Raw genomic sequence first — 22,500 nt, forward strand, 5'->3', positions numbered from 1 at the left:
GCGAGCAGCCCTGTGTGAGCGTGTGAACCCGATACCTCTACACATCTCCCCCACATCCTCCCTCGCTCTCTTTCTCTCTTTCTCTTTCTCTCTCTCTCGCCCTCTTTCTTTCCCTCTCGCTCGCTCGCGCTCTCGCTTTCTCCCTCTCGCTCACTTTTGTTCTTCACTGACCATGTCACACTTTGGACAAGCTGGAAATTACATACTGAGCAGAGATGCCCTGGCGGTCACACATTACAGAGAGGAGAGAAAGATGGATAGAAAAAAAAAGTGTTGAGTGAGAAAGAGAGAGAGAGAAAAGTACAGACCAAAAAGAAAAGCAAAATGGCGTGAAGTACCCCCCCAACCCCCACTCCCTCCCACTGTTTTCGCAGAGTGAAAAGAGAGGATGTGAGAAGAGGATGAGGTGGGGGGTGCATTCCAGTGACGGCCTGAGGAGTGCCAAGCCAAGCCGTGCTGTGCCAGGCCATGCCATGCCATGCCAAGCCAAACCAAGCAACCTAGCACGCTGGAAACCAAAAGGGACGTTTGGTAACAGCTAGTGAGTGAACGAGAAGGACACTCTCTCTTTCTCTCTCTCTCTCACACACACACACACACACACACCAAGTGGTGCTTGAGCCAGGCTCTAATGCGCCGCACTAATTGCCGGGTGCCAGGGATATCGACTGGACCGTGGCAGGCCAAAGTCAATATTTAATGGAGAGACATATCTTGGGGTTTTTAAAGAAGCATGACAGAAATAAACACCAACTCTTTCGGCCGAGCAGAGCAGAGCTGAGCAGGGCAGAGCGGAGCTGGAAGCAGACTGACAGGATTTAAATATTGAAAAGGGAAAAAAAAGACGACTCAAGAAACCTGCTTCCTGAGTTTTCCCGCCCCATTCTTTTACCATATGGGGAGAGAGAGAGAGGGAGAGAGAGAGAGAGAGAGAGAGAGAGAGAGAGACAGAGAGACAGAGAGAGAGAGAGAGTGTGTGTGTGTGTGTGTGTGTGTGTGTGTGTGTGTGTGTGTGTGTGTGTGTGTCTGTCTGAGAGTGCGCCAGAAGTGGCCGGGTGAGCCGTTTTAAAGCCCGAGCATGGAAACTTTGGTTTGGTAATTAAAGTCTCAGCCATTTAACACTGCACAATAGCTGCTTTTAATTACTCCCTTGGTGCAAACTACCATCCTCCCCCCAAGTGAGAATGTGTGTGTGTTTGTGTGTGTGTGTGTGTGTGTGTGTGCGCGCGACTGCGCGTGCGTGGGCATATATTGGATTTTTTTTGCCTCCACCCCTCCTTGCTTGAGTGTCTAAGGAGCGACATCAAAAGAACAGCAGTGATGAGGGGGGAAAAAAGTAAAGAAAATAGCAGTGGCTCTGATTGTTTTTTTTTTTACCCCCCTGATTTTTTCCCTTCATCCACTAACAGAGATAAAAAACCAGGAAGGGGCTGAATGCTTGGCGCGCGATGACTAAGCTCCTCAGATGTTTAGTGAAGACATCAGAGGGGTCCAATTTGCCGTGTTGTGCCAACCCCTAGCAACACCCCACCCCCACCCAATCTCCCTTACGAGTCTGAGCCAGCCACACGCATACACGCACAGCATAAAAAGCTGATGTGGCACCACTGAATATTTCAAAAACCTGCAGAAGCAGTGCTGAACCAAAAAACATTTTGGAGGGGGGGAAACTGTGGAAGAACCCCCACCATACCCCTCCAGGGAGGAAAAGTGGAGTGGAGAAGAGAGAAGAGGGGAGTGGAGTAGAGAGAAGAGAGCAGTGCAGCAGAGAAGGAAGGAAGGAAGGACAGTAGGAGAGGAGAGGAGAGGAGGAGAGGAGGCAAATTGGGAATAGAGAAGGCAGGGAGGTGTAAGACAGGCTGTTTTAATAATTCAGCTGTGCAAGGATGAGGATGAGGTGATATTGATTGGGCTTTCATAGAGCTATATGGACAAAGCAGGGTGAGAGTGAGTGAGTGTGTGTGTGTGTGTGTGTGTGTGTGTGTGTGTGTGTGTGTGTGTGTGTGTGTGTGTGTGTGTGTGTGTGTGTGTGTGTGTGTGTGTGTGTGTGTCTGTGTGTGTGTGTGTGTGTGTGTGTGTGTGTGTGTGCGTGTGATTAGTTAAGACCGCATCACCTAATGCTGCACTACCCCCGTCCCAGACAATCTACACCCCCCTCCCATCTAACAATCTAACTATGCAATCACCGTAAAATGTTTTGTAATGACCTCACACCTCCATTTTAATTCCCAAGCCCGCCTCCATAACACACCCCCTCCCAAAAAAAACCCTATACCCCCCCCTCTTTTTGTGTGTTCTAGCTGAGCGCCTAAACATTCGTCTCATCCGCCTTATCCCCTTCTCACACCCACACACACACACACACGAGCACACACACAGCATTCTGCCTCTAGCCATCTCTCACTACGAGGCATGATGGCCCCCCTATTCTAGTCCCTCAGCAGTCGCAGCAGCAGCCTCCCTATCCCCATGAACAACCTGAGCTCTTCAAACACGCAAGGAGAGGAATAAAAATTAAGCAAGGGAGAGCCAGGGAAGAAGAAGAGAAAGAGAAGGGGAGGGGAGAGCCAGGGAAGAAGAAGAGGAAGAGAAGGGGAGGGGAGGGGGGGAAGAGAAGAGCGATCCTGAGAGGATAGATAATCTAGCCAGACAAAGGCAAGGACTTTTTTGATTTGCTTCTGATTGCCTTAGCGAAGTGCTGTGTGCAGTAGCGTAGCGTGTATCGGCAGGAGTGTGAGTGATTGCGTGCGTGGGTGTGTTATGTCAAGTGCTATTCTAACCGCTGATTTGTGCTACTTTATTTATTCAGGGAGCGAGTGTATATATGTGCAATCAATCTAAACACCCCCCACCTCAAAAAAAAAGACACACACTAGCAGTGCAGACGTTCACACTCAAACCACACACACATGTACGCATGCACAGTGCGCACACACACAACACACACACCTGTCTCTTGTCTCTTGTGTAAAGCGTTTCCATCTGATTTCAGAGGAAACGGCAGAAAATGCCCTGGACGCGGAAAATGATACAATGACAGTTGAGGCTGTCGCTAGGCACATCTCTAACTCATACCCCTCCCCAAAACAGACACGCACACTCCCTCTGCTCCTCTGAGAATGGCGTTAGCACCAAGCAGCTGCTGCAAGCATGGTCTGTATGTCAGAGTAAATTGCTAAGCACCTAATGTCATTACATCGCCAGGCAGAAATGCTTCCCTTCGACACAATCTCAAGAGCACTGGGGGGAGAGGCAGTGAGGGGGAGGCAGAGGCGAGAGAGAGAGAGAGAGAGAGAGAGAGAGAGAGAGAGAGAGAGAGAGAGAGAGAGAGAGAGAGAGAGAGAGAGAGAGAGAGAGAGAGAGAGAGAGAGAGGACAAGGTGTGTATGTGAGTATGTGAGCGTGTGTGTATGTGTGTATGTGTGTGGGGCGTGGGGGGGAATAAGGAATGAATGAATTGTGGTATGTGGCAGTGGAAATAGAGGAAGGGAGCAGGAAAAAAGAGGTGGAGAGAGGGATGGAAAGAACGAGAGACCGAAACTGGGCGTGTGGGGGGGTGAGGGTAAAATAAAAAAGAGGCAGGGAGGGTAAACGGCAAAAAAAAGGGAGGGAGGGAAGAAGGGAGGGAGAGGAGGGAGGGAGGGAGGGAGAGGGGGTGAGTCGCGACTGAGACCTAGCCTAAAGCCTAATAACTGTCTCAGTGATAATCCAAACGGTCATTAAAGTTTAAGGCAGATTGAGTTACTACGCCGCCTGGGCTAATAAGCCTCTCCCCAACCCCATGCCCTCACGCCCCGAGCAGCTAACAACCCTCGCAGTCTGGAGGACTTAGGGAGGGAGGGAGGAACAACACAAATAAAAACACCAACAACAAAACACTTCTCTGAAATGAAAACGACATAAAGCACTACACGAGCAACAAAAACTGTAGAGCTATGTATCAAACACGTAGTACAAAACATAATGGAAAAAGAGAGTGGGAGTGGGCGAGAGGGAGAGAGAAAGAGAGGGGGGGGGATACAAACGCCATCTTGGCTGAAACCTGGTGGTCTTTTGTCTCAGCTCAGTGCTGGGTGATGAGAGAAGAGGGAAGGAGAGGAGAGGAGGGGAGAGAGAGGAGGGGGCGGAGAGAATAGAGGAGAGGAAGAGATGGGAGTAGAACAGAGGAGAGGAAAGGCGAGGAGAGAGGAGAGAAGGAGATGTGGGGGAGATGAGAGATGTGGGGGAGTCCATTTTGAATGGCGGCGGGGGGCTGCCTGCCTCCTTGCCTGCCTGCCTGGGAAATGCGGGGCGACAACCTTGCCTGTGACAGGAGGTTGTTGGCGTTCAGCCCGAGGGCGGACATACAGCGACCATGTGTTTGTGCACGTTCCTTATCTTTGTGTGTGTGTGTGTGTGTGTGTGTGTGTGTGTGTGTGTGTGTGTGTGTGTGTGTGTGTGTGTGTGTGTGTGTGTGTGTGTGTGTGTGTCCATGTATGAATGTGTTTGTGTGTATGCACAGATGTGCACCGCCACTGCTTGCGAGTGCGCAGCCAAACACCTTTCCATATTTATGCATGCAAATCTGCCCTGCTCATTTCCACAGGCTGAATGCTCTCTGGAATAGCAGACGAGGAGGAGAGGAGAGGAGGGCTAAGAAAGAAAAGGGGGGGGAGAGAGAGAGAGAGAGAGAGAGAGAGAGAGAGAGAGAGACAGAGAGAGAGAGAGAGAGAGAGAGAGAGAGAGAGAGAGAGAGAGAGAGAGAGAGAGAGAAAGAAGAGAAAGGGAGAAAGACCAAGAGAGAGAGAGATGCCTTCCCCTCACACACACATACACACACACTATAAACACACGTAGATGCAGGCAGGCAGGCAGGGTCTTAATGACTGCAGGCTCTGTAGTAAAGATGGCAGCGGCTGCTGCTCGGCTCAATAAATATTAACAAGTGCTGCGACTGATGGCGGTGCTCACTGATCCATAATTGCATTTCAAAATGTTCCAGAGAGAGAGGAGGGCGAAAGGGTGAGGGAGGGGGGGGGAGAGCGAGAGAGAAAGGGAGAGAGGGAGATGGAGAGCGAGGGAGAAAGGCGGAGAGGGAGGGAGGGAGGGATGGAGAGAGATGGATTGAAAGAGAAAGGCAGGGGAGATTGAGGGGAAAAAAGATGCAGACATCGCCTAAACATGGGTCTGTGTATTGAGCTCGTCGACAATCAGTAAAGCCGCCATCATATGTACATCATGCAAAAAATACACCACACGCACGCGTGCATGTGGCGCACACACACACACACGAACGCTCGACAGGGGATTTTTTTTAAAGAAAAAATCATCAACGCTAACATTTTGACTTGACATGCTAGTAGCCACCCACATGGCGCGCCATCACCACGGGAATCACAAAAACAACACAAGGCTGGCTCATCGCAAAACCAACCGCCTGCCACTGGCTTCAGCTGAAGAAGCCACACAATTAAAGAGCAGCAAGACATGTGCCGGGGAATATTAGGTTGTTTACCCCTCAAATGAGTGGAGTCATTAGGGCATCATGAAAGGCAATGTGTTTGTGTGTGTGTGTGTGTGTGTGTGTTTGTGCATGGCGCTAATGTCAACTGTTCCCCACTGAGTTGCGACCAGGGGGCTTAGGAGTCTTGTTGGAGAGAAGATGCTGAACGTGTTAAGAGGACACGAGACCAGATTTCCCCTATGGAGAGAGAGAGAGAGAGAGAGAGAGAGAGAGAGAGAGAGAGAGAGAGAGAGAGAGAGAGAGAGAGAGAGAGAGAGAGAGAGAGAGAGAGAGAGAGAATGAGAAGGAAACAAAGGGAGACAAGGGGGGAGAAAAAAAATCCCACTGCTATTCGTTCCAGCCTTGTGTCAGTTGTCATTAGTGGACGTGCTTGCTCAGGGCTCTTAATCGAGTCGTCCTTTAAAGGAAAATGTCAGTGCCGACGAGATGAATGAAATGTGCGGGCACTTGCTCTGACAAGATGACAAGAATAATCGACGGCCTCCAATAAGATTGCACTTTGAGGTATTCCTCCAACAATATTCTTAAAGACAACATCCTAGACCTAGTACATCTGCCAGCTGTTTAAAAAAAAAAAAAAGACATCTCACTATACGTGATTTACTGTGCACGTTTACGGTTCCGCTGTATACTACTAACATCCAACGAGAGTGTCTATGGACTGGGGGGCATGGAAAAGAGAAGAAAAGAGTGGAGTAGACAAAACTAACACAAATGACTAAGCTATATCTGCTAAAGTGAGACGGTACGCCTGCCCCCCGTCAGCCATGCTCCCAGTCCTGAAGCTCCAGGGGGTTTTGGTGGCTCTCCCGGTCACATTATGCACATACATTAGCATCTTTATCAAACCCATTTCGTTTTAATTACGCCGCTGAATCATTAGCTTTTGAGGAGGCTACGCGATAAGCGCTAACGCCACAGTGAGAGAATTACCATTATGCATGCATTGCGCAGACCGACCGACCGACCTAGCCTAGAGCCCCTGTGTGCTGGGGCTCATGTCTGAGGCAAGGGGGTGTGACACACACACACCCACGCACACACACACACACACGTACACACACTACACACTACAAACTAAATATACACACTCACATATGCAGTAGTCCAGGTCTGCACCACAAGGGCAATCAATAGCTCATTTTAATTGCCATTTGGCGGCAGGGTAAGAATGCGGCGTGTGGGTGTTGGCGGGGCAGGACTGTGCTGTGCTGGGCAAGGCTAAGGGTGTGTGTGTGTGTTGTGAATAACCAGCTCAACAACACAAACACACACACAGTCACTGGTTGGCATGTCTGAGTCCATTGCATACCTGTGTCAGAAAAAGCACAGAGGTGGCGAAATGTGGTGGCCATGGCCAACACCACGGCTCCAAAAAAAGACCCTAAAAAACAAACAAAATGGCAGTGGAACCACAGAACACACTTAGGCCACATGACATGACAGGACTCACCCTCAGCCTGATAAAATATAAAACCCCTAACACAGAATTTTTACAACTATAACAATGTTTTAGAAAGTACATACAGTATAAATAACAGAAAAGTTTAAACAGTCACCAGATGTCAATTCTAATTATGAACGTGTTTCCGTGGTTGAGGACGAGCTGCAGCACATTTTGTCGACTCTCTGTGCTGAATGAGTGAAGCAAGAGGGGCCACATATCATGGTGAGGAGTCCCTCATGCGACTAATTGTATTGTACCCACTTAAATGTCCATAAGCGGCCGCCCGCCCGGCTGGCTGGCTGGACTGGGCTGGGCTGGACTGCTTGTGTGAGCTCTAATCCCCCAGCCAACCGTGCCCATCTCCTCCTCAGCACTAGCCCTAGCACTAGCACAGCACTTCCACACACACACACACACACACACACACACACACACACACACACACACACACACACACACACACACACACACACACTGTCACTCAGGCTAATGGAGGCAGATACAGCAGCACACAGCAACAGAGCACAGCTGAGGTGGCTGTTGGACACAAATTAGTTCAGCTGCGGAAACCACTGGGATGGGGGGAGAGAGAGAGAGAGAGAGAGAGAGAGAGAGAGAGAGAGAGAGAGAGAGAGAGAAAGAGAAACGCAGGATGAAAGACGGAAGACAGAGAGAGGTAGGCAACACAGACAGTGGGAAAAAGAGGAGGGGAAACAAAGACAGAGAGGAAAAGAAAGACGTGCACTGCAGGGAGGGAATAGAGATGGGGGGGATATGGACACGCCGATCACAGACCTGCCAATCATCAGGACTCAGCAGAGAGAGAGCGAGAGAGCGAGCGAGCGAGCGAGCGAGAGAGAGAGAGAGAGAGAGAGAGAGAGAGAGAGAGAGAGAGAGAGAGAGAGAGAGAGAGAGAGAGATCGAGTGCACACACAATGGAGATGGGCTGTGTTCTTTGGCTGCTTGTGGTCAGTGTCAGCAGAAGGGGTGGGGGATAGGGGCGGCACAGCACGGCACGGCGGGGCAATGAAGGAGAGATTGAAAAAGCCAATATAAAAAGGCTGCTTGGACGGGCACGGGTCTCGATTGATTTCATGGCATGTCATCTGAGAGAGAGAGAGAGAGAGAGAGAGAGAGAGAGAGAGAGAGAGAGAGAGAGAGAGAGGAGAGAGAGAGAGAGAGAGGAGAGAGAGAGAGGAGAGAGAGAGAGAGAGAGAGAGAGAGAGAGAGAGAGAGAGAGAGAGGTGGGGAGGAGGAGGGCAACGGTTCTCGATTGCGCTCACTTGCCTTTTCTCACGACAGACAATGTTCCTGGCCAGATGATGTCAATGAGTGTCAAGACATGAGTCTTCTTCACTCATATAATAATGTGAAAAAGAGAGAGCAAGAGGAGAGAGAGAGGCGGAGGTGGGGGTAATAGCAGTGTGAGGAAGAGAGGGGAGGGGAGTGTGTGACAGAGAGGGAGGGAGGGAGAGTGAGTGAGAGAGAGAAAGAGGGAGGGAGATAGATGGAGAGGTGGAGAGAGAGACTACGAATGAGAGAGGGCATATGAAAAGAGAGGATAGGAGGAGGGAAGGAAAGGCTGTGAAGGCAAGAGAGTGAGTAAAAAAGAAAGCAAGAGAGAGAGAGAGAGCGCAAAAGACAGAGAGAGAGGGAAGGGGGTGAGGAAGAGACAGACGGATGGAGGGCTTTATTGGACAAGTGAAGAAATGAAGAGCTGGAACACACACACACACACACACACACACACACACACACACACACGCACACGCACACACGCACACACGCACACGCACGCGCAGACAGCTCTGCTGATGGTGGCTCAATGCTATCGCCTCCATCTAAGCTGAGCTGCACTGACTACACACACTGTCCTTGGATATCAGTATGCACTGGCTGGCCTAGCCTGGCTACACGCAAGCGTGCACACACACACAAACATCTAAGGCAGCCCAGGATGTTGCAAGCTCTCCAAATACTGCAAAAGCACACATCGAACCAGAAGCTAAACCGAAGGGAAACTGCTAGAGGGGGAAAAATTGTGAAAAGAAAACAAGTGTGACACACACCTGGGTGTGTACACACACAGACATGCACCCAGACACACACACACACACACACACACACATACACACACAATAAGCACTTGCCTACCAAAACAATGTGACCACAATGTCTTCAGAACAGCCATTTAACCAAGCCTAGCCTACTTTCTGACCACAGCCTGAACTGATGGCAAGAGACAGGCAGAGAGAGAAAGAGAGCGAGAGAGCGAGAGAGAGAGAGAGAGAGAGCAGAAAAAGAGAGGAGACAAAATGCTAAAAAAATGTGTGTGTGTGTGTGTATACATACAGTGTATGCATGTGCAGTGTATGACGGAGTGTATGCATATTTTGTGTGTGTGTGTGCACGTGCGTCCTTGCATGCACCAATGTGTGTGTGCGCGCGCACGTTTGTGTGTGTGTGTTTTTCACTGTGGCACGCCTCAGCGCTCAGACACACACAGCCCTGGTTTTGATTCCACTCCATTTGTGCCATCCCTCAGCTGCGATACTTCCTCAGACAAGCAGAGGGACACAGGAAGAAAAGGGAGATAGAGAGAGAGAGAGAGAGAGAGAGAGAGAGAGAGAGAGAGAGAGAGAGAGAGAGAGAGAGAGAGAGAGAGAGAGAGAGAGAGAGAGAGAGAGAGAGAGAGAGAGAAATGGAAAGGGAAAGAGAGTGTACATCTGTGATCTGAGTACTAAGCTTAATGCTCTGAGCAGAGGAAACATCCCTTCTTTCTGATTCTCTCTCTCCATCTTTCCTCTCCTCTGCACTGTGCCTCTTTCCCTCTCTCTTTTCCTCTCCTCCACACTCTGCCTCCCTCTTTTCCTCTCCTGCGCAATCAGTCTTGCTCTTTTCCTCTTCTCTGCACTCTCCATCCCTTACTCTCTCTCTCTTTCTCTCCCTCTCTCTCTCTCTCTCTCTCTCTCTCTCTCTCTCTCTCTCTCTCTCTCTCTCTCTCTCTCTCTCTCTCTCTCTCTCTCGCATTCTGTCCATCTACCCATCAGCTCGGTGAGCCTGAGGAGTATAAATGGGGATGTGGAGATGAGATGAGATGAGATGAGATGAGTGAGGGGTCTGCCAATTAACACAGCACGCTGATGGAGAGCAAGACGGCTGTTGCATACTGCACTGTGTGTGTGTGTGTGTGTGTGTGTGTGTGTGTGTGTGTGTGTGTGTGTGTGTGTGTGTGTGTGTGTGTGTGTGTGTGTGTGTGTGTGTGTGTGTGTGTGTGTGTGTGTGTGTGTGTGTGTGTGTGTGTCTTATGTCCCAGCGTGTGCTGTGTGTAAAAGGCTTTCATATGCATGCATCACAGCCCGTGTGAGTGTGTGTGTGTGTGTGTGTGTGTGTGTGTGTGTGTGTGTGTGTGTGTGTGTGTGTGTGTGTGTGTGTGTGTGTGTGTGTGTGTGTGCGTGTGCGTGTGCATGCAATGCAAACAGCAGCTCGGGCGTAATTAGTGCGTAATGTATGTGCGGTGCTCAAGGCCTGACAAGAGCATGTGGAGAGAGTATAAGTGTGTGTCTGTGCGTCAGTGGATCATCTGTCAATGTATGAGTGTATGTGCACATACTAGAGTGTGCACTGCCTGTCTGTGTGTAAAAAATGGTTAAGTGTGTGTAAGGTTAGGAATAGTTATGCATGCAGTACGTGTGAGAAGTGAACGTGAAAGGGGGCCTATCTGTGCATGTTTGTGTGCATAGTGTGTGTGTATATTTACACACGTATACATGCGTGTGTGTCTTTCTATACGTGTGTGATATGCACATATGGCAATGCGCGTGTGTACATATACATGTGCGTATATCTGTGCATGCGTATCAGGTGTGCATATGGCAGCGTGTGTTTGCATAATGTGGGGGTATCTATATATGCACCGTATGTAAGGTGTGTGTATGTGAGGTGTGCATATGGCGGCTGCAGACGTGGCATGGCTCCATGGCGATGGCTGACAGGTTTCTCCCCGGGCAGGACGGAGAGGAGAGGGGAGGTGGAGGTGGAGGTGGAAGGGGGAGGTGGAGGTGGAGATTGATGGCTGCCTGCAGATTTTCTCGGCGAACGCTAATTGGATTCATAGGTCATTAGATAAAGCACATGAGTGACGTGGGTCGCACCGTACCGTACCGCATCGCACCGCGCACCGCACCCAGTATAGTGAGCGAGAGAGCAGGGGAGACAAGACGAGGAGACAAGACAGGGAGGGCAAAGGAGGGGAGGGTGGAAGAATACATAACAGGGGGTGAGGGAAGAGAGAGATCAGATGAGGGAAATAGCAGAGAGGACGAGAGGGAAGGCGAAAAAGAGAGGAACAGAGACAAAGAAAGCAAGATTTAAATGGACAGACAGAAAGAGACTGAGACATAACGTGAGGGACATGGAGAGAGAGAGAGAGAGAGAGAGAGAGAGAGAGAGAGAGAGAGAGAGAGAGAGAGAGAGAGAGAGAGAGAGAGAGAGAGAGGGAGAGAGGGAGAGAGGGAGAGAGGGAGAGCAAAAGAGAGAAGATATTGATGAGGTCGTTTTGGATTCCACGACACCGCTTCCCTGGCCACTGTGAAGTCTGCCCCTCTCTAACCACAACAGCAGCAACAGCAGCAACAGTAGCAGCAGTAGCGTTAGCTGTAGCAGCAGCAGCAGTAGCAACAGCAGCCATCACCACCACCACCACCACCAGCAGCAGCAGCAGCAGCAGCAGTAATGGCACAGGAGGCTCCATAACTCACAGCTCTGGCTCGGGTGTCACACTGCAGCAGCAGCGGCAGCACTCGGCAACAGCAGCGGCAACAGCAAGAGTGGGCAGCTAGAGGCGGTGGTGACACACGGCGGGGCTACTGATGACAACAGCCATAATGATGAGATATTTGATTTCACAGGAGGGGGTGGGAGAGAGGGAGGCAGAAGGAGAGAGAGGGAGATGGAGAGGGAGCGAGTGAGAGGGAGGAGAGGAGGAGAGAGACAGGGATGGAGGAAAAGAAATATGGAGAGATAGAGAGAGAGAAGGAAGGAGATGGAAAAGAGGGAATAAAAGGGAGTGAAAAAAAGAGAAAATGGCGAGAGGAAGAAAGAAACAGCAGGGAGAAAAGAAGCGATCGAGAGAGACAGAAAGAGATAAAGAGAGAGAAGGCAGAGGAGGAAAAGAGAGAAGGCTCCTGAGGGGGCTGTAACCATTATGTATCCAATGAATCTGCCTTAATATCTGATAGCGTTTGCAGGCTGAGGGCGGTTGGTGGTGGTAACGGTGGTTTGTAGTGCCGCTGTGCATCTCTCCATCGCCGTTACCTGCCGATACGCTCATGACTCATTATAGCCTGCAGGAGAGAAGCCTTTTAAACAGCGCCTTCAGATCTCTCCCTTTAAAAAGCCAATCAATTGAAACTGCCGATGCAAGAAACATATCCAATGGGAGATGAACAAGACAGGAATGAGATGTGTGAGTGCGTGAGAGAGAGAGAGAGAGAGAGAGAGAGAGAGAGAGAGAGAGAGAGAGAGAGAGAGAGAGAGAGAGAGAGAGAGAGAGAGAGAGAGAGCAAGTAAGGAAGAGAGATGAACGAAGCAATGGTTGGAAAAAGAGGGCTGATGGGGGTAGGTTAACGAAGAGCAATGGAACACCTCGCATGTCATGAGGGTGTCTTTTTAGGGAGGGGGTGGGGTGCGTGTGGAGTATGTTGGGGGAAGGGGGGTGGATGGGGATGGGGGGGGGGGAGAGAAGACAGATGCTCGTGTCTCCAATTAAGCTGGGTGGTGACAGGCAGCAGCCGTGCTAAGGTCGGGGGGTGACTATTCCCCCCACCCACATACACACACACGCAGCGCACGCGCGCACGCACACACACACCTTCACCTCCCTCCCTGCTCAGGATCATCACTGTTAAAATACTTTGCCAAACATGTGCCGTTGTACAGGTCGACATGCCACCTGACAACATCCTGTCAAACAGTCACACACACACCAACACTTCTCAAAACACACATACAAAAGATGCCTATCTAACCACATGCATAAACACACACACACCCAGGCAGGCGCACACACACACACACTCACAACGGGTTTTAGGAGGATTGAATGCCTCTGCAGCAAACTGGTGCAAGAAGGGGCCCACATCCTATCTCAAGTGAGACAGCTTGTAGATGCCTGCTCAGTGAGCTCATAGGGATAAACAAGTGGAAGAGGGGCTGAGAGAAAAGACAAGGATACAGACGGAGAGACCGAAACGATAGCAGAGAGAAAGAGAGAAAGAGAGAGAGAGAGAGAGAGAGAGAGAGAGAGAGAGAGAGAGAGAGAGAGAGAGAGAGAGAGAGAGAGAGAGAGAGAGAGAGAGAGAGAGAGCGTGAAAGAGAGAGAAACTAAAACAAATAAAAAGATGGGAGGAAAGCTAATGGATCTGTCTTGTTTTCTCCCCTGACATTTAGCACTGGGCGCTCTGGCACAGACGGCAAACAGCCCCCACCAGCCTGTACCCCTAGCCACACAGCCAACCCTCCTCTCCTCTCCTCTCCTCTCCTCCCCTCCTTACACCCCACAACATCCCTCTTCCCCTTCCTTGATCTGTACTTAATCAAGTGTTGGAGATTAGGGTAGGGGCAGGGCAGGGTGGCGTGTGCGTGGTGGTTGTTGGGGCGGGATGTTATTGTTTGGGGCTCGGCAAGAGAGAGCCTTCCTGCCTTCCTCAGCACTTCTGCCCTTTTTGCAATCCGATTATGGATGGAGCTCCTTCACTCTGGGCAGGGGTGCAGCAGTCTGTTTCCCCCCCCCCCTCCCAACACCATCACCCACCACTGACATCATACCATACACCCCACCCCACCAGTTATACACACTTCACCCACCTACCCAGCGTAGTCAACCCCGCCTTACCCCTTCACCTCCCACATCTCCTGGCCTCAAGCTCACAGCTCCTCTGCCCTCCTGTCCTCCCCCCTCGTGCAACCTCCAAACAAGCCCCTCACCTCAAGCCACACCGATGCTGCCTGCTGATCCCTTGACCTTCCATCATCGCCTCGGATGTTCTGTGTCATTACCGCGGCCTCCTGGGGCACCGCCACCCCCTGAGTGTGCCCCGACCAACCACCCTCCCCTACCGCCCCACTCATGACTCCCCACCATCCAGTGCTCCAATCCAGCCCCACATCCCGCCCCTGACTCCCCACCATCCAGTGCCCCACCACCCCCCTGAGTTTGCCCCATCCCATCCCCACCTCCACTCACATCTCCAGTATCCAGCGCTCTTCCATTACCCCCTGAGTTTGCTTACCAACCACCTCCTGCACCACCCTCAGTTTGCCCTCCAACACTAACCCCCTCTGCCACCCTCCCCCCCCCACATCCAGCACTCCTCCACCACCCCCACCTACACTCCCATCCCCAGAGTGGAGTAAGAAGGCGCTGATTTACACCCCTACTCCCAACCTCCACTACTCAGTGCTCCTGTACTCCTCCACCAGTCCCCTGCATGCGTCCTCCCACCCCCACTATCCAGTGCTCCTCCTCAGCCCTGTACTGCCTAGTCCTCCCCCAGGTGGCCCCTTCACTAATTGCGACTGGCTGCTAATGATGATTTTCAGACGCGTCATGACAAGCTAGCTGTAGTGGCAGACACCTACCTCCATGAGGAGGCGTGTGGGATGGCGGAGTGGGCTAGCTCACTACTACATGAATGAAGAGAAGTATTATGGGAACAATGTTTTCCTGAGCCCCTTTTGTGATAAACTATCGAGAGTGAGGATAAACAGACACATTCACTGGTGTAATAACCCAGACTGCAAGTGAGTGTGCTGTTTTTTCTTTCATCTTGCTCGCTCACTCTCTTTTCTTTGCGTTGTTAGTTGCCTCAATATCTTTTGAAGCGGCACGCATCATTTTTTTTAATGTGACTGATTAAAAGAATGTGCTTGGGGTAAGTAAGGACGAAAGTGTGTGGGAGAGAGAGAAAGTAAAATATGTCTGCACGCACACACCACTAGCAAGATAATAGGCTACACAGGCCCTGTGCGCCTTTACATGCATTTACTCTTAATTGACCATTTAGTTGGTTGTGAAGGAAAAAAGAAAGACAGAGGGGGATAGATAGAGGGATGGCCATAATGGTAAAAGAGAAGAGAAAAGAGCAAAAAAAAAGCAGCCTGAATCAGAGCAGTGCTGTGTCTTAGCTTTTTGGAGGCGTCAGTCCTTTAAAGTTCAGTAACGGGCCTGCATTTAACAACGTGCTTATGGCTCAGCCCTATAAAGTCATGCCTGCTGCGATTCGCACCGATGGTGTTTCATTTTTTCTTTTTATCCCCCCATCACTCCCCCTCTCCCTCCTCCCCATCCCTCCCTTCCCTCGACTACGAGAGTGGCCTTTTACCAGACCCAGGCCGGTTTTACACATTTCAGTGATTTTTAGTATGTCCAGCACAAACATTAATCCCGTAAACACACACAAATGCAAACACACGCACGCACGCACACACGTGCGCAAGCACACACACGCACGTACACACTAGAGCGCCCAGTGCACTACGCTACACACATATATTTGCGAGTGCACAATCTCAGGCAATTACCCCACATCAAAGTGGTGTTTGATCCTGCTTTCACAGCACTTATGGAAATAAATAAGAACACAAACACACAGGCCGGCGGGATGATAAGGTCAGCAGCAATGCAGCCCCATGCACTCGGGCTAGCTAGGTAGGAGAGAGAGAGAGAGAGAGAGAGAGAGAGAGAGAGAGAGAGAGAGAGAGAGAGAGAGAGAGAGAGAGAGAGAGAGAGAGAGGAGAGAGGAGGAGAGAGAGAGAGAGAGAGAGAGAGAGAGAGAGAGACACAGAGAGAGAGAGAGAGAGAGAGATGGAGACTTCCAGAGAGCTGCAGGGTGTAGAGTGAAATATATACTTGTACTCACCAGTTTAAAATCCTGAATACTACAGATGAAGTAGGGTGTGTTGGGCCGTCGGCTCTCTATGTAGACACAGTCTGAAAGACAAGAAAAAAACACTGAGATCAGCTCCCATGCCTAAACATCATATTTCACAGGACAGACAGACTAGTGTCTTTCATGACACCTTTCAGCTTTACATGGTTGAATATGAAAATTGTGTGTGCGTGTGCGTGTGGGGGGCACCTTGGAAAAATGTGCAATATAAACGCTGTCCATTTACCATTTCTAATACTTAAAATAAGCTGGTAAACCTCAATTATATACAGTACAATTGAATATGTGCATATAGCTCTTTCGCAAGGAGAAAAACAATTTGGAGAAGTATCAAAATATATAATGGCAAGCAATGACATTTCTCTTCCAGAGATACTGTATTTTGAAGCTGAACCATGCAAAAATAAGTGAGTTTTCCACAGCTGAAAAACTCCAGTAAAAACAATAAATTCTACTAGTGTGCTCACATGAGGGGAAAAAATACAGTTTTGCAAGTGGTCGCGTGGCCCAATCATCCAGAGTTTTCTACAGTGTCGCGTAAACGCCTCAAGTAATTACATGCACTGCTTCTTTAGTCTGGACTCAGACAAACATTCAGCCATAATAAATTCAGCTTGCAAAAGGAAAATACACAAGAGACACATGCTGCAATACACTGCCTTAGATATTCACCACAACACTTGCGTTACGGTACAACAGAGTACAACAGCAGCGGTAGCAGTACTGTATTATGTCCCGGGTAACGTAATCGCACTCCATCACCTTGGAGCGCTTAAGTCCCACTGCTACTACTAACACGCTCCAGTTTGCATTTACAGCCAGAGAGAGAGAGGGGGGGGGGCGGTGGCAGGAGGGACTTCACCCTGCTCCACTTATCAATTTATCTTCCTCTAAAAGAGTGCAGAGGTGAGTGAGTGAATAGGAGGCGGGGAAGAAATGACAGTACCGAAACAGCAGAGAGAGGGGGAAAAAGAGAGCGAGAGAGTAGTTGCAGTTGTCTTTAAAAGGAAGAGAGGGGGTAAAGGAGAAGTGTGTTGGAGCAGTGTGGTGGCCGTTGTGCAGTTGCAGTGGAATGTGAGTAATAGGATTAAGAGCCCTTTGGAGCAGGCAGGGCCCCGGCCCACCAGAACAAACACCAAGGACAACCCAGGAGGACACGACACCACACAAGAGACACAGAGGAGGGAGAGAGAGAGAGAGAGAGAGAGAGAGAGAGAGAGAGAGAGAGAGAGAGAGAGAGAGAGAGAGAGATAAAGAGAGAAAGACAGACAGAGCGAGATAGGTGGAGAGAACGGGATAGAGGGGTGAGACAAAGGAACAGCACGTGAGAGACTGAAGGACGATAAAGGGAAAGAGGTAGGGTAACTGAGACAAACTGAGAGAGGTAAAGAGCGTGGGCACAGATGAAAGAGTCGGGAAGAGAGAGCGGGAGGAGGGGGGCACAAGAAACAAAATCAGAGGAGAAAAGCAAAAAAAGAGAAAGAAGACAGAAAAGTGAAACAGTCGTGTGGGAGACACAGCAACTAGGAAAGACAGAGCTAGAGGGAGAGAAGCGGGCATGTGAATAGAGAGCGAGAATATTCAGGACATATTCAGCGGTAGGGTACTGCCCCACAGTGCTGTACGCTGCTCTGTCTGCGTGGGTGGATGGGGGTGGCAGCAACAGTGTCTGTCCCGCCAATGCATTTTTGTTCTCTCTTCAAAAACACACTGCCAGCCCATTGCTGGGTTTAGTGTTTGCTAGGCACACGCGCACACACCACCTGGTGAAACGGTGCAAACGAACCGGCCAATTGCCCAAAATGCCACCCCTCCAATCAAACACGCAACACCCTCCACTATTATCAGATACACAATTCTTTTTTTTATTATTCATTGCTGCATCTAACCAGAAGGGAGTTTGCGTGTGTGTGTGTGACTGTGTAGGAGTGTTTTGTGTGCGAGGGAGTGTGTGTGCGCGAGGACAAGCAGTCAATGAGGACAGAGAGCAGACTTGCTCAATTGAAGCCGACTTGTGGTATGGCCAGGTCATGAACCCTCATCTGCTTAACAAAAACATTCACGCTACCGAGCACAAAAACAAGACAGGCACTTTTGTCTGTGACACACACACACATAACAAAAAGCACACTGCACGCACGCACGCAGACACGCACGCACGCACACACTTCCTACCCAGCCTTTAAATGAAATGCAGAACACTGCTTATTATGAAAAAAGTCACTTTCACAGTGTTCCTCTCCTCCTGTGTTCTGCTCTCTCCATTCCTGCAGCAGTACTGAAGGGGCTGTGAGAGTTCACAGTCCTCCATTACAAAGACTAGGCGCACACACTGACACACAGGCAGGCATGCGCGCGCGCGCGCACGCACGCACGCACGCACGCACGCACGCACGCACGCACGCACGCACGCACGCACGCACGCACGCACGCACGCACGCACGCACGCACGCACGCACGCACGCACGCACGCACGCACGCACGCACGCACGCACGCACGCACGCACGCACGCACACACACACACACACACACACACACACACACACACACACACACACACACACACACACACACACACACACACACACACACACACACACACACACACACACACACACACACACACACACACACACACACACACACACACACACACACACACACACCTCTTCTCCTCTACTCTCGTTCTCTCTGAGGTGACCACTTGCACATCAAGAGCTGCAGCCGCAGAGAACAGACACAAGCCGTGATGTATAAAGAGGGGAGGCGAGGACGACAGGAGGACAATGAGAAGAATGCAGAGACAGAAAGAGAAAAAGAGCAGGGCACAGAGAGAGAGATAGAAGCAGAAAGGGACAGAAAGAGAAGGAGAGACAGCAAGAAAAGACAAGACAGAGAGGGAGACAGGGAAACGGAGAAGAGATAGATGGGGGGAGAGGGAAACAAAATAGAGAGAGGAAAACGGAGAGAAACAAAGAGAGGGAGAAAGAGAGAAATGTGAGGGCGAGCAACAGGGAGAAAGAAAGCAATAGAGAGCGTGATGTAGAAACACAGAGGCGGAGAGGGAGAGGGCTGGGCTGCGCTCCGAGCATCTCAAAAGATAAAAATCTTATTTATACTGAAGCATGAGCCTCTCGTCTGAGGACAAGTCGGCTTTGATCGCACAAATGTGTTTAGAACACAAAGCGGCGTGAGTGCAGCCATTTCCCTCACTGGGTTTTGCTCTCCCCATTCATCTCCCTCATGCTACCTCTCTCTCTCTCTCTCTCTCTCTCTCTCTCTCTCTCTCTCTCTCTCTCTCTCTCTCTCTCTCTCTCTCTCTCTCTCTCTCTCTCTCTCTCTCTCTCTCTCTCTCTCTCCCTTTCCCCTCTTTCCCCCAGTCTCTCTCCTCTTTCTCTCTCTAGTCAGGATGGTGTTCCCTTTCTTGTTTGAGACCACAAACTCAAAGACTGCGCCTGCACATACTGACTGAGACACACATGCATGCACACTAAAGGTCAGATTAGACTTCTGCAACTGCGCTCGTCAAAACTCGCGTGGGAGTGGCCACGAACCAACATTGTATTCATGCATCTGCGAGTTCTGCGAGGTCCGAGGTCTCGTCGCGAGCCACATTTGAAATTGCGCGATTAGGCTACTTTCACTACATTGTAAGCACTGCGGTCATTATTAAGCAATGTTGCTTTCTATCCCGGTTAGCTAGGTATTTTCACACAACTGGTATCATTATTTGACATACCCAGTCTGTTTTCACGAGCAGAAAATGCAAGCATGTAAAGACAGTTGATTCTGCCGATGTGTGTTTACATTCGGTGGAGGAACGGTAGTAAAACCGCAGGCATTGTGCCACGAGTGTTCAACTGATGCATTGTTTGTTACTTAGCTTGTAGCTTCGTGTATTTACACACATTTACACACAAGACATTAATACAGTTTTTAACAGAATACAGCTCTGCTCTCGCAAACTACTGGCATTGCGCTGCCACAAGAACAGAACAAGGAAGTAGCGAGACGACCAATCATAGCGCCTTTTTGTCTGCGTACTCCGCGTCCGTCCGACGGATAGTTAGAATTTTTTCGAGGCGCTCGACGACGGGCGCAGAGCCTCTGAGAGGGGGGCGTGGACTCGCATAGACAGAAAACGGACGGACGCAGATTCTATGCGTCCGAAGCATAAATCTAGCTTAACACACACACACCTCCCATCACCAACATACACATTCATAAACACAACCATACACACGCACGCGCACGCACACCCGCACGCACCCTCCGCTCGCCTTACATAAGGGGGTTGTGGGCTCAGATCATAGCGCCTGTTTCCCATCATGCCTCAGCCTGTCTTAATCGCACATCTTCAGGCGGGGAGCTGTTGACTGAGTGCCTCTCCCAGCGAGCAGGTCAGCGCATCTCTGGGGAGCGAGACGCCGGGTTTATACAGAGGGCGGCAGGCAAGCAGGCAGGCAGGCAGGCGGAGAGGTTTGTGTGCGTGCGTGTTTGTGTGCGTGTGCGTGCGTTGCACGAGTGCTTATGTGTATGGGATACAGATTTTAGCTAAGAGTGAGAACTAAGAGACACAAAAGGAGACAGGGTTGTGAGGGGTGGGCAGAGAGGGGGGACTACTAATTGCCTGTTGACAATTACGGCTGCCGGCAAAGACCTCCATGACAGATGCATACAGAGAGAAAGATGAAGAGAGAGAGAGAGAGAGAGAGAGAGAGAGAGAGAGAGAGAGAGAGACAGAGAGACAGAGAGAGAGAGAGGCAGACAGAGAGAGAGAGAGAATGGGTGCTGCAACAGAGCTGCAGGGCTGAGAGAGAGACACTGGAGGATATAGATCAAGGGAGACAAATAGGGAGATATACAAAGATAGGACTAGACAAGAGGAGAAGAATTAAAGCAACTTAAAAAAATAAAATATCCTTTTCGCCTGTACGTCTGCTCTGTATGCAAGTCAACACCCCACAACCACCACACCGTAACAATGCTCACATAATCACATGCTTGATGACATCAATAGACAGACATCGTACGCTCTTCCGCGAGACAGTATTAAATAGTAATGAACAAATGTACGCTGTGCGGCGGCACCATCTTTAAACCCCCACCACCGGCACCACCTAAATGAACGCACAGCTCAGTGGAGGCGGAATTGCTTTATCGATCCACTACCACCACCCCGCCCGCCACCCCCCCATCCCACTCATCAGGCTTATAGCTGCACACACACAGTGCTGCTGTTGCTCCCGCGGAAGAGAATAGAGTCCGAAGGCTCACGCCGAAGCGCTACTCTGCGTTTGTTTAGCTAACGTAAATGTACATAGCTACATGGCTGCTAGTGTGTGTGTGAGACAGAGGAGAGAGAGAGAGAGAGAGAGAGAGAGAGAGAGAGAGAGAGAGAGAGAGAGAGAGAGAGAGAGAGAGAGAGAGAGAGAGACGATGCAGGAAGAGTACGGCGTTTAACGAGAGCGAGTCGTGAGTGATATCAAGTTGACGCATCGCCGAGGCTAGTGTCAAAATGGCCGCCGCAGGACCACACACACCAGACGGCAGACACTACCAGACACACAGAGGGTAGTGGTGGGAAAGAAAGCCCTCCACAAACACTTACACACACGATGGCTACTGTTCTCCCAGAAACAAGTCATACGACATTCTGCAAAAACGTTCCACTGCCGTGTTTATTATTTGCACACAAGGACAGTGTGTGTGTGTGTGTGTGTGTGTGTGTGTGTGTGTGTGTGTGTGTGTGTGTGTGTGTGTGTGTGTGTGTGTGTGTGTGTGTGTGTGTGTGTGTGTGTGTGTGTGTGTGTGTGTGTGTGTGTGTGTGTGTGTGTGTGTGGTAAACGAACAAACATACATGAGAAACGGACAGTAGGTTTTGTGTACATGTCCCATTTGAAAAATAGTGTTGCGTGGGTGTGTGAATGTGTCTGAAAAATGGTCGAGAGGGTTTGCATGTGCGAGTGTGTGGGTGTGCGTGTGTACGTGTGTGGTGAAGCATGGAGGCAGCGCGTGATTGCTAACAAAAGCAAAAAAAGAGGAAGAGAGAAAGAGAGAGAGAGAGAGAGAGAAAGAGAGAGAGAGAGAGAAAGAGAGAGAGAGAGAGGGAGAGAGAGGGAGAGAGAGGGAGAGAGAGGGAGGTGCAGAGAGAGAGAGAGAGAGAGGGAGACGGAGAGAGAGAGAGAGAGAGAGAGAGAGAGAGAGAGAGAGAGAGAGAGGGAGAGAGGGAGAGAGGGAGAGAGGGGGTGGCCGCTCTGCCTTACATCATCATTTATTTACCTGTTTGGGGCCGTGGCAGGGCGGGTTATTGATCGCTAGCGTGTGTTTATCTGTCCGAGGCAGCGGGTCGAGTCAAAAGGCAAACCAAAAGAGGGGAGAGGCCAAAATACAGACCATTTGTTTTGTTGTTTTCTCTTTTTTTGAAGGGGCCATATCGTTTTATAAGCATTAACCAAAAAAACCCCACCAAACCAAAACCAGTAAACTTACACGCACAGAAAACACACGCACGAAATTAAATTAGACCGTCTTTACTAAATGGGAATTGAACAGCACAATATGGAATGAAATTGCAGTGTTTGTTTGTATCTGCGTTT

At 50.1% G+C, this 22,500-nt stretch overlaps 1 protein-coding gene across 7 annotated transcripts in view; it reads right to left on the reverse strand.

Moving 5' to 3' along the window:
* Positions 1-22,500, reverse strand: part of rerea (arginine-glutamic acid dipeptide (RE) repeats a) — a 260,930-nt gene that overhangs the window by 112,543 nt on the left and 125,887 nt on the right. For all 7 annotated transcript variants that reach the window (XM_063209003.1, XM_063209002.1, XM_063209001.1 and 4 more), the window contains one exon: positions 15,871-15,941. In XM_063209003.1, coding sequence (XP_063065073.1) covers positions 15,871-15,941 — 71 coding nt within the window. The remainder of the gene's footprint in view (positions 1-15,870; positions 15,942-22,500) is intronic.

Source organism: Engraulis encrasicolus, chromosome 10, assembly GCF_034702125.1.
Source record: "Engraulis encrasicolus isolate BLACKSEA-1 chromosome 10, IST_EnEncr_1.0, whole genome shotgun sequence".
Taxonomy (NCBI): Eukaryota; Metazoa; Chordata; class Actinopteri; order Clupeiformes; family Engraulidae; genus Engraulis; species Engraulis encrasicolus.